Source organism: Candida theae, assembly GCF_024610275.1.
Source record: "Candida theae strain CBS 12239 chromosome Unknown scaffold33, whole genome shotgun sequence".
In the NCBI taxonomy this organism is placed as follows: Eukaryota; Fungi; Ascomycota; class Pichiomycetes; order Serinales; family Debaryomycetaceae; genus Lodderomyces; species Lodderomyces theae.
The window spans coordinates 97,614-112,072 of NW_026261401.1; the positions used below are offsets into that span (position 1 = coordinate 97,614).

The 14,459-nt window shown below is 40.0% G+C and overlaps 7 protein-coding genes across 7 annotated transcripts; 5 read left to right on the forward strand and 2 right to left on the reverse strand. All coding sequences in view use genetic code 12, as the record gives it.

The window, feature by feature from the left end:
• Nucleotides 1-589: 589 nt before the first annotated feature.
• Nucleotides 590-2,641, forward strand: ILV2 (acetolactate synthase catalytic subunit; the record flags this gene model as incomplete). Its single annotated transcript, XM_051751108.1, has 1 exon — nucleotides 590-2,641. The coding sequence occupies one exon, from the start codon at nucleotides 590-592 to the stop codon at nucleotides 2,639-2,641; it is 2,052 nt and encodes a 683-aa protein (XP_051609679.1).
• Nucleotides 2,642-2,946: 305 nt separating this feature from the next.
• KGF57_001859 (uncharacterized protein) lies at nucleotides 2,947-4,329 on the forward strand (the record flags this gene model as incomplete). Its single annotated transcript, XM_051751109.1, has 1 exon — nucleotides 2,947-4,329. The coding sequence occupies one exon, from the start codon at nucleotides 2,947-2,949 to the stop codon at nucleotides 4,327-4,329; it is 1,383 nt and encodes a 460-aa protein (XP_051609680.1).
• A 19-nt stretch (nucleotides 4,330-4,348) lies between these two features.
• Nucleotides 4,349-6,202, reverse strand: KGF57_001860 (uncharacterized protein; the record flags this gene model as incomplete). Its single annotated transcript, XM_051751111.1, has 1 exon — nucleotides 4,349-6,202. One exon carries the CDS (start codon nucleotides 6,200-6,202, stop codon nucleotides 4,349-4,351), a length of 1,854 nt encoding a protein of 617 aa, XP_051609681.1.
• A 1,590-nt stretch (nucleotides 6,203-7,792) lies between these two features.
• KGF57_001861 (uncharacterized protein) lies at nucleotides 7,793-8,137 on the forward strand (the record flags this gene model as incomplete). Its single annotated transcript, XM_051751112.1, has 1 exon — nucleotides 7,793-8,137. One exon carries the CDS (start codon nucleotides 7,793-7,795, stop codon nucleotides 8,135-8,137), a length of 345 nt encoding a protein of 114 aa, XP_051609682.1.
• Nucleotides 8,138-8,284: 147 nt separating this feature from the next.
• On the reverse strand, nucleotides 8,285-9,937 carry KGF57_001862 (uncharacterized protein; the record flags this gene model as incomplete). The annotated part of the gene is made up of 1 exon (XM_051751113.1): nucleotides 8,285-9,937. The coding sequence occupies one exon, from the start codon at nucleotides 9,935-9,937 to the stop codon at nucleotides 8,285-8,287; it is 1,653 nt and encodes a 550-aa protein (XP_051609683.1).
• A 243-nt stretch (nucleotides 9,938-10,180) lies between these two features.
• KGF57_001863 (uncharacterized protein) lies at nucleotides 10,181-12,304 on the forward strand (the record flags this gene model as incomplete). The annotated part of the gene is made up of 1 exon (XM_051751114.1): nucleotides 10,181-12,304. One exon carries the CDS (start codon nucleotides 10,181-10,183, stop codon nucleotides 12,302-12,304), a length of 2,124 nt encoding a protein of 707 aa, XP_051609684.1.
• Nucleotides 12,305-12,448: 144 nt separating this feature from the next.
• On the forward strand, nucleotides 12,449-14,290 carry KGF57_001864 (aldehyde dehydrogenase family protein; the record flags this gene model as incomplete). Its single annotated transcript, XM_051751115.1, has 1 exon — nucleotides 12,449-14,290. The coding sequence occupies one exon, from the start codon at nucleotides 12,449-12,451 to the stop codon at nucleotides 14,288-14,290; it is 1,842 nt and encodes a 613-aa protein (XP_051609685.1).
• Between the last annotated feature and the right edge of the window lie 169 nt (nucleotides 14,291-14,459).

A 14,459-nucleotide genomic window follows, 5' to 3' on the forward strand; every position in this document is an offset into this window, starting at 1 on the left:
GGTCCAAAGTAGTGGCCCTGTGGATAGTTTGGATGCTGATCTATATTTCAATGTGTTCCAATGATGCAATGCCGTATTCACGTGATAAGTACTTGGAAAACGGTAGCAGCTTGATAATTTCAAATTTCTTCCGGTTGTCCATGTCAGAAAAGTTTTTGTCCGATTCAGGCCCGTATTACTGCATACAACGGCTGGGGAGCAAATGTCAAATCAATGAAGCATCTTATGCAACACAAGAGAGAAATAAAAGTCCTCCATTGCGCCTCGTTAAGACGTGCAGCCTTCCAGAAGAGTAAATGGACGTTATCGTTATCCTTCCCTCTCTTATATTCACTACGGAGATTCAATGAATAAACCTCTACTACGTACGTCTCCTTCTCTTTTTGTGTCGAGAATGGAAATTTTTCATTTCTTTTTTTTTTTTTTTCTTCTTCTCTTCTGTTTCTCTTTCTTTCAAATTAGTCACAAATTTTTCACATTTATATATTTTCCATCTTTCTCCACACCAGCAAAAGCATACCTTCTTCTTCCTTTTGTCTTTCCTTCCATCTTCATCCACTACTACTTCTACATATTCATAAAGACTACTATGCTTTCACGTCACTTGTCAAGGTGTTGTAGCAAAAGAACTACACAAAATCTATATCTTGCTTTGAAATCCCAAACAAGATCAATCTCAAAGATAAATCATCACAATGCAGCCCAAGCCACAACTACATCAAGACCACAACCATCTCCGGCATTCAACCTTTCTGATGCTGAGTCTCCTTCGCTGCCTCAGCCAAAGAGCCTTTCAAAGCAGCAACGTCGTGAGAAGAGGGAACAGACCATGGACGATTCTTTTATTGGATTGACTGGTGGTGAAATTTTCCATGAAATGATGTTGAGACATGATGTTGATACTGTTTTTGGATACGCCGGAGGTGCCATTTTGCCAGTTTTCGACGCTATTTACAACTCTGAGAAATTCAAGTTTGTTTTACCAAGACATGAACAAGGTGCTGGACACATGGCTGAAGGTTATGCTAGAGCTAGCGGGAAGCCAGGTGTTGTTTTGGTAACTTCTGGTCCCGGTGCCACTAATGTCATTACTCCAATGGCCGACGCTTTGATGGATGGAGTTCCATTAATTGTCTTTACCGGTCAAGTGCCAACTAGCGCTATTGGTACTGATGCTTTCCAAGAGGCAGATGTTATTGGTATTTCGAGATCATGTACCAAATGGAATGTTATGGTTAAGAATGTTGCTGAATTACCAAGAAGAATAAACGAAGCTTTTGAGATTGCCACAACTGGTAGACCAGGTCCAGTTTTGGTTGATTTACCAAAGGACGTCACGGCGTCTATTTTGAGAGAATCTATTCCTATAAATACCACTTTACCATCTAACGCATTGAGCACAATTACCAAGAAGGCCGTTTCCGAGTTCACCACAGAAGCCATCAAAAGGTCTGCTGATATATTGAACAAGGCCAAGAAGCCTATCATCTACTGCGGTGCTGGTATTTTGAACCATGAAGATGGTCCAAAGTTGCTTAAAGAGTTGGCTGATAAAGCAAACATTCCTGTAACTACAACTTTACAAGGATTGGGTGCTTTTGATCAAAGAGATCCAAAGTCATTGGATATGTTGGGTATGCACGGTTCAGCAGCTGCAAACACTGCTATCCAAAATGCTGATTGCATCATTGCTCTTGGTGCTAGATTTGATGATAGAGTCACTGGTAACATCGCCAAGTTTGCTCCAGAAGCAAAATTAGCTGCTGCTGAAAACAGAGGTGGTATCTTGCATTTCGAAATCTCACCAAAGAACATCAACAAGGTTGTTGAGGCTACTGAGGCAGTGGAAGGTGATGTTACTGCCAACTTGCGTAAATTCATTCCACTTGTAAACCAAGTCGAGTCTAGACCTGAATGGTTCGAAAAAATTGATGCATGGAAGGAACAATATCCATACTCATACCAAGTTGAAACTCCGGACTCCAAGATAAAGCCACAAACCTTGATCAAGGAGATCTCCGAACAGTCAATGAAATACGATAAAGATGTTTATGTTACTACTGGTGTTGGCCAACATCAAATGTGGGCAGCACAACATTGGACTTGGACCAAGCCTAGAACAATGATTACTTCTGGTGGTTTGGGAACTATGGGTTACGGATTACCTGCTGCCATTGGTGCTCAAGTCGCCAGACCAGATGCTATTGTGATTGACATTGACGGTGATGCATCATTCAACATGACTTTGACTGAATTATCGTCCGCTGTGCAAGCTGGTGCTCCAGTCAAGGTTTGTGTTTTGAATAACGAAGAGCAAGGTATGGTTACCCAATGGCAATCATTGTTTTACGAGCATAGGTACTCACACACACATCAAGCTAACCCAGATTTCATGAAGTTGGCTGACGCTATGGGGGTCAAAGGTATCAGAATTTCCACCCAGGAGGAATTGAAGCTGGGTGTTAAAGAGTTTTTGGATTGCCAAGAGCCTGTCTTGTTGGAAGTTATGGTTGAAAAGAAGGTCCCTGTTTTACCAATGGTCCCAGCAGGTAAAGCCTTGGATGATTTCATCTTGTGGGATTCTGAGACTGAAAAACAACAAAATGCATTGAGGAAGCAAAGAACCGGTGGATTGTATTGAACAGGGGGGGAGGCAGTTATTCTTGATATCAGAAAAGGAAAAAAAAAGTTTCTAGTTTATGTTCTTTTTGTAATTTAAGTTATACGATTATATATATATATATATATATATATATATTTAAATGGAAGTCGGTATAAGGAAGGGTCGCTTCCTTTTTCTTATTTTCAATTCCGAGTCAAAAAGTTTTTGCAGGAGTTGCAAATGGGTTGTTTGTGCGGCATCAAAGGTGAATTTTCCAGATTCTTTCAGACCAATACCGCCCAACTTCAAAGCAGGGAAATACCACCACCTTCTTTAACACGACAATGGTTCACAAAATCCTTGACTACTTCCAGCTGAACAAGGTCCTTAACCAAAAAATTGGCTTTGAACTACCATTGGACCATAAGGATGCCAAATCGCGCAAGATCCAAGTCGTGGTTACCATTTCTCAAAAATACGATCGAACCAAGCACGCCAATTTGGATGGGTTTGAGAAAGTCGTCTTGCCTGAGTCACCCAATTTAATACTTTATTTACAAGGAGGGCCAGGGTTTGGTTGTTCTGTCCCCACCAGCTACACGGGGATAACCAAAGTGTTGTTGGATGAAGGATATCAAATCGTGTGGATGGATCAAAGAGGCACAGGCGGCAGCACCCCTATTGATTACAAGACATTGAGTGAAAGTCTATCCACTAAATCTTCGGTTGATGATCAATTGGAAACAATTTTGAACTTTCGTGCGGACTCAATTGTGAAGGATGCAGAATTGATTCGTAGGGAGTTGATTGGTGATGACGTCAAATGGTCTTCATTGGGTCAATCGTATGGCGGATTTTGCAGCTTTACTTACTTGTCACTTTATCCTGACTCCTTGAAGCACGTGTTTGTTACAGGTGGTGTACCGCCAATTGGATTTGACGTTGATGCTGTGTACACACAAACTTACAAACGTACAAAGGAGAGGAATGCGCATTACTATAGTAAATATTCCCAGGATGTTGCTCGTGTGGTGGAAATATGTCAATACTTGAAGTCAAATGAGACGATCTTACCGGATGGAGGCAGATTATCAGTCGAACGGTTTCAACAATTGGGTCTCAATTTTGGAGGTTTTGGTGGCACTGACGAAGTCCATAAAATTGTGACATCTTTTTGGCAAGATTTGCAAACGTTCAAGTACCCAACTGTGTACACACTAACATTGGTACAGAATGCCATGTCGTTTGATACCAATGTCATTTATGCTCTTTTTCAAGAAGCGATCTACTGCAGTGGGAAAACTAAGAGCAACTGGAGTGCAGACAGGTTGAGATATGCTCCTGGTAATGAAAAGTTTCAACTCAACGATAAAGAGATTTATTTCACTGGTGAAATGGTTTTCAAAAGCATGTATGAAGATTATGCTCAACTTAGACAATTCAAAACTTTAGCTTACGCATTGCATGAAAAAGACTCTTGGAGCACATTGTACGATGTCAACAAGTTGCAAAAAATTACCTGGAAGGATGTGCCTATAGTTGCCACAACGTACTATGCCGATCAATATGTTGATTTTGAATTGACAAGAAACGTTAAGCAACAATACCTCCCATCTTGTAACTTACGTCAATACATTACAAACGATTTGTTTCATAATGGGTTACGAATCGATCCAGAAAAAGTTCTTGGATCAATGTTTAAATTATTAGATAACGACTTCGATTAAAAAGACTTTGTTTTTTTTTTTAAACATAGTTATTAGGTACAAATCCAATTCTGTAGTCATTGCTATCCTGTTGTTGAATTACTCCAACAAGCCAATTTAAGTTGTTTTGCTGGTATAGCGTATCCACATTTTGTAAGTCAAATACAATTTCAATGGTGTCGCCCTTTTTGAATGACAAATCGCCTACTTCAACACCAGTGAAATCGTATTTGGCAATTCTCGTAGTTCGCTTTACCATATTTAATTTGTGGTAAAAATGATCAAGCAAGGCGAGTTTATAAGCATCTGTTAATTGATGTTCTGGTTTTTCCAAATCTGGCATGACATTGAAATCTGACAAAAGTGTTGGTGCAAGTTTGATGTCATTCTTGCCCGAATTATAGATTTTGCGCAACTCCTTGTCTACTGAAATATCACCACTAGTGTAGCCTGCTAATGAATGAGTGTGCACAGAGCTTACCAGGGAAGCATCCGATATGACGGTTTCATCGTCACTATTCAACGACAATGATTCCAATGAGTTTGCAGCACTTTGTGAATAGTAAACACGAGATGGAGCCGGGGTGGTCTGTTGCATAGACTTGAACGAAGCGAGTGCTGGTCGAGGAGGAAGTTCAGGGCGGAAACCAACAGTCTTTTCCACGACAACATCATCGAAGCCTAAAACTTTTCTAGGATGGTACGTTTCCGATTGATTGGCTTGTGGGTTGTTGTATTTCGCAAACGAAAAGATAGGATCGGCCTCAGTGGTATCATTGAACATACCTGCACTCACATCTCTGGGTTGCACTGTGTGACTTTTGTCGAAAATCTTGTTTGACAACTTGTGATAAAACTTGTATGCCTTCAGTGACTTGTCTTCATCGTCGATTTCCACATTCAATAAATCTGTCTTTGAATTTTGCAAAATTGTGATAAATGACTCAATTTGTAACCTGGTGGAAGTTATATCCAGTTCCCATTGGTTCACAATAGCTTCATAATTGGGCACTTCTTCGTAAATAAACCCATAAAATGTGGCAAAGTGCTCCAAGCTTTTTACAATTTTAGCATAAATACTATCTTGTTTCAAGATGAGTAAATCTGTAATAGATTCAAGAAACTCATCCAAAAATGACATTATATGTGGTAGAATAGTTGTCGTTTTGTCATTCAACACTTTGAACTCGATATCCACCTCTTCAAACTCGCGTTGAAGCTTTGTCAAGTTGGCCTCCTCTTTCTCTGCTAATGGTGCTTTCTTTTGATTCAATTTTTCAATTTTTCTCAGTAGTCTATCCAGATCCTCACGTTTGCGATCTCTCCTTTTGATCAATTTCAAAGTTTCCTTCAACCTCTTTCTCATTGTTTGAATTTTCGGCACTGTGGACTCTAAAAACGTGACGCACTCTCCTTCCAAGTCGTACTTGAGAGCAAAAGTTGATTGCAAGTATTCAAATAATTGTTCGTTCACTCCTTTTATCGTAAACTGCCTTTCCTTTGGATGTACATGAGGCACCTCTTGCTCGGCTTGAAACAAATCAAACTCATGATAGTACTTTTCGATATCTTTGAATTGCAAAGAGTTTGGACCAATAAGTGACTGGAAGTCAAGTGCAACTTTTATATTCACTGACATCATATGAGGTATCAATCGTTTATAAACTTGATTCAATTGAGATATAAGATACCCAAGACCCAGTCTTGCTTGTTTGATATCGTGCTTGTAATTTTTCACAAGTTCATCATCTTGATCGTAATCTCGGTGGTAAAAAGTGACTTTATCCTTGAAAGTGTGGGAGAAATGGGTCACCTCTGACCCTGTCGTCTTGTAAGCCTCTTTTATGTGAGATCCAACATTGGACGAAAACGATTTCAAAGTGTCAACAACCATTTCCGTTGTGGTGAAGATGTTCTTGGAAGAGAAGAGATTTTGGTGTGAATTGAAATCAGGGAAATGTTCGGAGAAGAAGTCATCGTTTGCACAAGGGATAAATCGGGTAAAATAAAATCAGAGAGAAAAGCAGAGATAATGTTCTTCTTGGCAGCCTTCACTGTTTGTAGAGTACAATTACTGACAATGCCTACAAAAGATTCATCTAATACAAGTTACAACGTTACACTAGCAAGGGAATAACTCTAGAACTGATAGAGATAGGTGTCGATATATTGGTAATGGCCTTTATCTGGAGGATCACCGCTACCACCCTATGATCGGCCCATAAGGTGGTAAATTAACTCCGGTTCAAGTAACAAATCTCATATTCAAACAGACCGAATTTGTTGACCAGCAAAACGCACAGTTTCTAGGAACTATTTTTGAGGTACACTATCTGGTATAGCACAAGAGCTCTACGCTGCGTTACCATTTGAGAACATGTCTTGTTGATGCTTGTGAGGAAAGTTCGTTAATATCGACCTTACACTTCTCCTCTTAATGATCCACACTGGACAGAGATATTAATCACAACGGAAGGTAGTCATTTTTGAGTTTGAAGTGGCCAATTCATCTTGAAGAGAGGGCCCGTCCTTGACAAGATTTTGGCCAAGAGTGGCACAGCAGCGTACAAGCTCAAATATACATCTCATTGCAACTATTCTGGATTTTCTACAATCTGAAGAAGTCTAAATGTCTTCTCTGGACAGATATAGAAGTGAAATCTTCATATATGAGGAACAAGGGGGAATGTAATGGTACCCAACCTTCAAAGGTCAAAAAAAAACAGTTGTTGCGGAATTGTTGCATCATCGCTATAGTTTCTTGAAAAATGACTCCTGTCACAGCGACTTGAGCAACTGTTGGTTGTGTGTAGTTTTACTCTAACGGGCATCACTTAATATTTGTTCCATTAAAATGTGTGCATCGCCACCGTCCCTCTCTCTATTCATGAGTAGCAACCAAAAGCAAATAAAAGGAAAAGAAAAATAAAACTGGAAAAGGGAAAAAACGCCAAGTGTAGCAAAGAAGTGAGGTTAAATGGAATGACGTTATGACGTTTGCGATCTCTTAAAAGGGAGAACTACTACTATTACAATGTTGAAGAGATTTGTGAGTACAAGAAGAACTGAATGCAGTATTTGCAGGTGCTTGTGTTTTTGTGAGTGAGTGAGTGAGTGAGTGTTGTGTTGTGTTGTGTTGTGTTGTGTTGTGTTGTGTGTGTGTGTGNGACTTGGTGGGTGTCGCCAAAGCAATGATGCTTAAACAGTAAGTTGTGTAAGTTAGTGTAAGTTAAGTATGATGTAATTGTGTGTGTGTGTGTGTGTATGATCTAATGACACAAATTTGCTCAAATTTTAGGGGTTGCAGGTTATACAGTTTTCTTTAGTTTGCTATTATTCCTTTTACACTCACGCAACCTTTTAACAGTATACTTTGTAGTCACCAAACTATAAATAGCAAAGCATTTGCTCCACTTTTTCTGGTCCAGTCCAATTGCATGCTATTGCACTTTCAATTCAATTGATACTTTACTCACAACTAAAAATGACAAACAAACCACATAAGCTTTTCTACAAAGGAGTCGACAACGATTTCGTCATCTTTGTTGATGACTTTTCGTTATATGAAAAATTCAGAAAGGGAGACACCACCATCCCCCTCATTGACATTGTCTCGGTGTTCAAGGTGTTCATCAACAGGCAAGGTGGTGTTGATGGTATATTAGATGAAGCCTCGAAACAAGATTTGACAAATAACTTCAAGACTAGTAATGTTGATGAAGTCATCAAAGTCATCTTGGAAAAGGGAAGCGATAAACACAATGCTGAAGTTGACAACGGTATCGCTTCGCATAACGACAGTATTGGTGCTGGTAATACTGGTAATTAGTTGTGTGTAATGTCCTCTACCTTTTTAATGCATGCTAATGAATTATCCAACTACAAATCTCTGTTCAGCTTGTAGTGGCAACGATGTTCTGAATAATTTTACTATTTATTTACAATTTGTTTGCAATTTATTCAGCTTGAAATTTATTTACACGTGTATATTTCTGTTGCAGGTGTGGTAAGGAATGTCTTTGCTGGCAATTTGTTTAAAGTGTCGCTCGTTGTTGTAAACATCCATAAGCCATAGCATCACTGTGTACTTGGGTCCCGGGGGCATCTCATCATACTTTACGTGAACTTTACCTTTAAGACACAAGTCGAAACGCAATTTCACTTGAAGGCTAAGTTGCGTCGCAATGTAGTGTATAGCATTTTCTGGATCATCGTAGTCGTCCTTCCAGCACGGAGTTGCATTTTTGGGAGTAAGGCAAAATAAATGGTCAGTATTCAGCTTGTATTCACAAGAACCTTGGTGGGTAACATTAATCAAAAGATCAAACTTCAGTTTCCAAAACTTGTGCTCGACTTCTGATAAGAAGCACAAGATGATTTGGTATTGATCCGAACACGATCTGAACTGCAATTTGATATTTGTTGATAGGTTCACCAGCAACCCATATCGAAACTCTTTGACCATCGATGTATTCAGCAAAGGAATGATGAATTTCGGTTTATACTTTCCAGGCAAATGTCTGTTGATAACCTGATTGTACTCAAGAATGAGAAGATGGGCCTTGTAGAGTACAATTGGCGAGTGGATCATCTCGGGTTTTGAATTCTTTACAAATATAACCGAAGCGAAGCCAATTGCAACTGGACTTCCAAAAAAATTGGCTTCCATATTCAACTTCAGGTGCAAAGGTTCGGAGTCGGGCCCAACAAAGTTTACCAACACATTCAATTGTTTGTTTTCGGTCATGGAAATTCTAGATCCATCAATTTCATCCAATTGATGTGAAATCAGCTCGAAAGCTTTCTCCAAGGTGGCTGCATCTTGACCCAATTTAACAAACGCATTCTTCATTCCTTTGACAAAAAGTTTGTACTTGACAATCCTATCAACCGGCCTTTGGCACAACGACATGAATGACAAATCTTTCCGCTTGATGGAAGCTTGTTGGCTTTCAAGAAAATTCTTGACACCCAAAAAGAATGTTTTTGGAGCTGCTCCTTGATCATGAGGATCTTGTTCATCTCTTTTTTCAATGAATATTTCAAAAGGAATCAACTGATCATAATGAGTGCAGTAAATACTATACCAGAATACAGAAATCCCCGATGCTGCTATGGATTTGGCAATTCTGTTGCATTGGTCGATCAAACTTTGATTCTGGATCCTAATACTTCTCATTTCTTCCAACAATTGTTTGTGGATTGTGATAAGAGCAAGCACGCACTCTTTCGTAATCTGCACCGCAGCAGGAAGCTCTGTTTTGAAATTCTGTACATTTTCCAAGTACAGTATTACCAAAGTGCTGCAATGTGAGATATAATTAGATTCCGTCTGTATAATCTCATCCACTCTCTTGGCTAAATCTTCCTGGGTAACATCAATTTCGGGCGAGAACCGCACTTTGGCTTCAGGTGTAGAGTTTCCAACTATTGAAGAAGATAACGGATTGTATATGGGTAATGGTGATCGTGCTTCATTCAATTTGTCGGTCAAAGGAGATAACTTTGTTGGTGGTGAGATTCGTGTAGTTCTGGGACTGAAAGTCAAGTCACGCTCAAAATAATTTCTATGCTCCTTCGTCAAATAAAGTGGTAAAGTTCTTGACCCAGGGATCCTGTGTGTGGTCATTGCTGAAAGGTGAATACGCTTGTCTAATGAATGGTATCTGGTGTGGACTATTCTTTTTTTTTTTTTTTTTTTTGGTATTCTAGTTTTGCAACCAACTGTGAACTGAGGTTTTCTGTTTGGTTTCTAAAGCGGAAGTGAATTTGCGGAAAAGAAGAAGAAGAAGAAAAAAAAAAAAAAAAATAAAATAAAATAAAATCGAAAACCTCAATGGCGAGTGAATCATCTTTATCCCAACAAGATTAAATGAGTTCAAGAGCACTAAAGAAATTAGGCGGAAAGAGTCTCGAGGATGAATTAAAGAAATTGGATATAAATGTCTCTTCTGAAGAAGAGAAAGAAGAGGCTGCTCAAAACGAAGCTCAACCGGCAGCAAACCAACCCAAGTTCAATGCCTTTGCATTTCTCGGTGGAGATGGCGATGACGAGGATGACGAAGAGGATGAAGAGGAACACGCTGAACGGGAACACATACAACAGGAGAAAAAACCCGTGCAAACGCCAAAGGTTGTTGAAAATTCAAAAAAGAAATCCAAAAAGAAAAAGAAGGCCAAGAACAAATCAAGGTCTTCCACGCCTGCACTAGAAGAAGAGAAAGAAGACGAAGATGACATTGATAAGATTCTCGCGGATGTACAACGACAAGAACAGGATACTAAGCCGACAGTAGAGTCTTTTGATTTCGAAGAAGAATACGACGCGACGTTGGAGCCGTCTGAAGTTTACGATTCTAACTTCAAGAATTTTACCACAGAGAGGCTCAAAAAGTCGCTTCCATTGTTATCCATTGGATCATACAAAAACCTCGATCAGGATCAGGAATACAAAAATTTATTCGGCAACTCGTTATCTACGGAATTAATTGAGGATGCAAATGCAACTACATCATTGGCAATCTCACCAGAAGTACTACAACAGTTTAAGAAATTGGGCAAAATGATACGGAATTGGGGTGGAAAAGATCGTAGGAGTATCCCTGGAACGTCTCGGAAGTTGCTTTTGTCCAAGATTCGAGATGATTGGTTCCCCACACAGTTGAAGAGTGTTACGATGGAGGAGTTGACCGAGGATAAGGTGTTTGAATCACTCAAGTATAAGGAGGATGATATCGATGACACCGACTTACACGTCAAAGTGTCTAAGGAAAGAAACTTGGGAGTGAGATACTTTAGATTCAACAAAGTGAATGACACAAAGAGTAGGGTCGCAAATACCCGTTTCTATGCATCGACTGTGCTCACACCTGACCCAGAGTCGCTAATGCAATTGTTACAGCAACACCCATACCATCAAGAAACCTTGTTGCAAGTGGCAATGGTTTTACTAAGACAAGGTGACAACAAGGCCACTTCGAACGCGTTAATAGAGAGATGCTTGTTTACGTTCGATAGGAGCTTTCATAAGACTTTTCATGAGTTAGTCTCGTCAGCGGAAAATGGATTAATTAGATTACCTTATGAGTCCTTTGCCAACAGACAGTTTTACTTGAACTTGTTTAGATATATTGTGTCCTTGGGTGAGAGGTCACTTTTTGAAACAGCATTGACATTTTGCAAATTTTTGATGAGTTTGGCACCAGCAGAGGATCCCATGGGTGTCCGTTACTTTATTGACTTTTATTGCATAATGAGTGAAGAATACCAATACTTGATCCAATTATCGAGGTCTCCTTTGGTTACATCCTATACAAGATGGTACACCCCAGGAATTGCATTCTCAACTGTGTTAGCTTATCTTAAGCTAAACCAAATCAAAGATGCAGAAAAGGAATTACAAAGGGCTTTTGAGGCGTACCCCTTTGTTGCATACAAACTACTTACTGATATTGCTCTCTCTAGCGTTGCCGGTGTCAAGGAATCTTCTTTCAAAGTTACTAGCGAAATAGCAGTCAGTGCCGAGACTTACTTGGTGAGAGCAAAGTTATTGTGGCAAAATCATCTCGACTTTTTGTCTACTAATTTGGAGAACCTTTTCAAGACAAAGTACAAGCCAGCATCGGTGACATATACTAGTTCACTTCTTGGATTGCTAAGTCTTGGAAGCAACCTTGACGAAGCATCAAAAGAGCTCCCATTTAATTTGATAAGGTTTGCCATTTTATCCGGAGAAAACAAAATAATGGCAAAGCTACCCAAATCCATATGGAACAGAGACGATTTGTTTGAGTTTGACGTGTTACCACCAAAGGACGAGGTGGATAGATTCTTTGTATCAAAGAAAATTTGTGATTCGTTGATTGATTATGTCGATCAAAACCTACTTGGAGCCATAGTACAAGAGAATACACGACGCGGTGACCTACAAGTGAGCCCAGAAGAGGTGGCTGCATTGGAAGCAGCGTTTCGTGAAGCTGAGCATGTAGATGAGTAACTTGTGCAGCAGTATGGATAATTTAGTGGTTTTAGATTTTGTACTCTCAATGTATGTGCTCAACATGTAATTCGCGACTTTTGGAAATTTTTCTCTGTTGACATAGAGCTTTTGCCAAAACACCCTTTTCCATCGACAATACCAATGATTGCGATTGATTTTGCATTTGAGCAATGGCAATGGCAGTACCAGATATCTACTACGTTCTTCATATTTGTCATTCTACCGGCATTGTATTACATTTATTGTAAATATGTGACGTCTTCCCCAAATTCATACAACAAGATCGAGTCACCCATCAAGGTGACATTTCCGATACCAGAAGAGGCAAGACCACATTGGAAGGGGAAACGGTTGTACCCAAAGCCCAGTCTTTCTGTCAGTGATGACCACACAAAAATTCAATGTTACTGTCCCGCCACTGGACAAGATTTGGGTGTGTTCACTGCCACGACCAGAGATCAAATGGATGAGATGATTGCAAAGGCTAGAAAAGCACAAAAGGAGTGGAGACATAGCTCATTTACAAGTAGAAGAAAGTTTTTGAAAACCTTGGCTAGATTCATATTGGAGAATCAAGAGAACATTGCTCGTGTTGCTTGCCGAGATTCGGGAAAGACAAAATTGGATGCTTCAATGAGGGAGATTATGGTCACTTTGGAAAAAATCAATTGGATTGTTGCTCATGGTGCCAAGGTACTTAGACCTAGTCAAAGACCTGGCCCTTCCAATTTTCTTTTGGGCTTTATGAAGAATGGCGAGGTGAGATACGAACCGTTGGGAGTTGTTTCTGCCATTATATCATGGAATTATCCATTCCACAATCTCATGGGGCCTATAGTTGCGGCTATTTTCACTGGAAATGCCATTGTTGTCAAGTGCTCGGAGAATGTAGTTTGGTCAAGCACATGGTTTGTCGAAATGTGTCGTGCAATTTTGAGGGCATTGGAATTGGATGAAAATTTGATACAGTTGTGTTATTGCTTTCCAAAGGATGCTGACTACTTTACATCTCATCCAGGTTTGGACCACATCACATTCATAGGATCCAAACAAATAGCTCACCATGTGGTTTCCAATGCGGCAAAACAATTGACTCCATGTGTTGTGGAGCTAGGCGGAAAGGACTCGTTTCTTGTATTGGACGACGTTAAGGATTTGAATGCATTGTCATCAATCATTTTGAGAGGGACTTTTCAAAGTGCCGGACAAAATTGCATTGGAATTGAAAGGGTGATTTGCTTGCCAAGGGCTTATGAGGAGTTGGTAAAGATTTTGTCGAGCCGTATAAAGAGTTTTAGAGTTGGCTCGGACATTGATCAGTTAGATGAGATCGATATGGGTGCTATGATTTCCGATAATCGTTTCCAACAATTTCAGGATTTGATTGATGATGCAACTTCAAAAGGAGCCAAGTTGATGTACGGAGGCAGGCCATTTCAGCATCCAAACTATCCACAGGGCCACTACTTTGGACCCACAATGTTGATTGATGTTGACCCGACAATGCGGATCTTCAATGAAGAAGTGTTTGGTCCAATTTTGACCATGATAAAGGCAAAAGACATTGATGATGCCATTGAATTGGCAAACAGCACCGACTACGGCTTGGGAAACTCCATCTTTGGTCGCGACTTCACACAATTGAGTTATCTTGCCGATAGACTAGACAGTGGTAACGTTGCCATCAATGACTTTGCTACATATTACGTGGCCCAACTACCATTTGGTGGGGTGAAAAAGTCTGGATATGGCAAGTTTGGAGGAGAGGAGGGTCTTACCGGACTATGCAATGCCAAGTCGGTGGTTCTGGATAAGCCCTTTTTGCGGATGCTTGGCGTTGCTACGGCCATCCCGCCACCCATTGACTATCCTATCGCAGACGATAAGAAGGCGTGGCGGTTTGTAGAGAACTTGAATATTGCCGGCTACGACGGACGTCTCTGGGCAAAAGTGAAGTCATTCAAAAACTTGGCCAAGAGTTAGCATTTGTATTACTACTTTATGTGTGTATTTATGTATTAGCATTGATGTGTACTTGAGGGTTAGGCGAGATTGTAGCTTCAACCAACAACTTCACCACATCGGACTTTTTCTTCTCAAACTGTTCTTTCAAGCTCTTCAATTCCTTTTCAATTTCAGCTTCGGCTTCCTT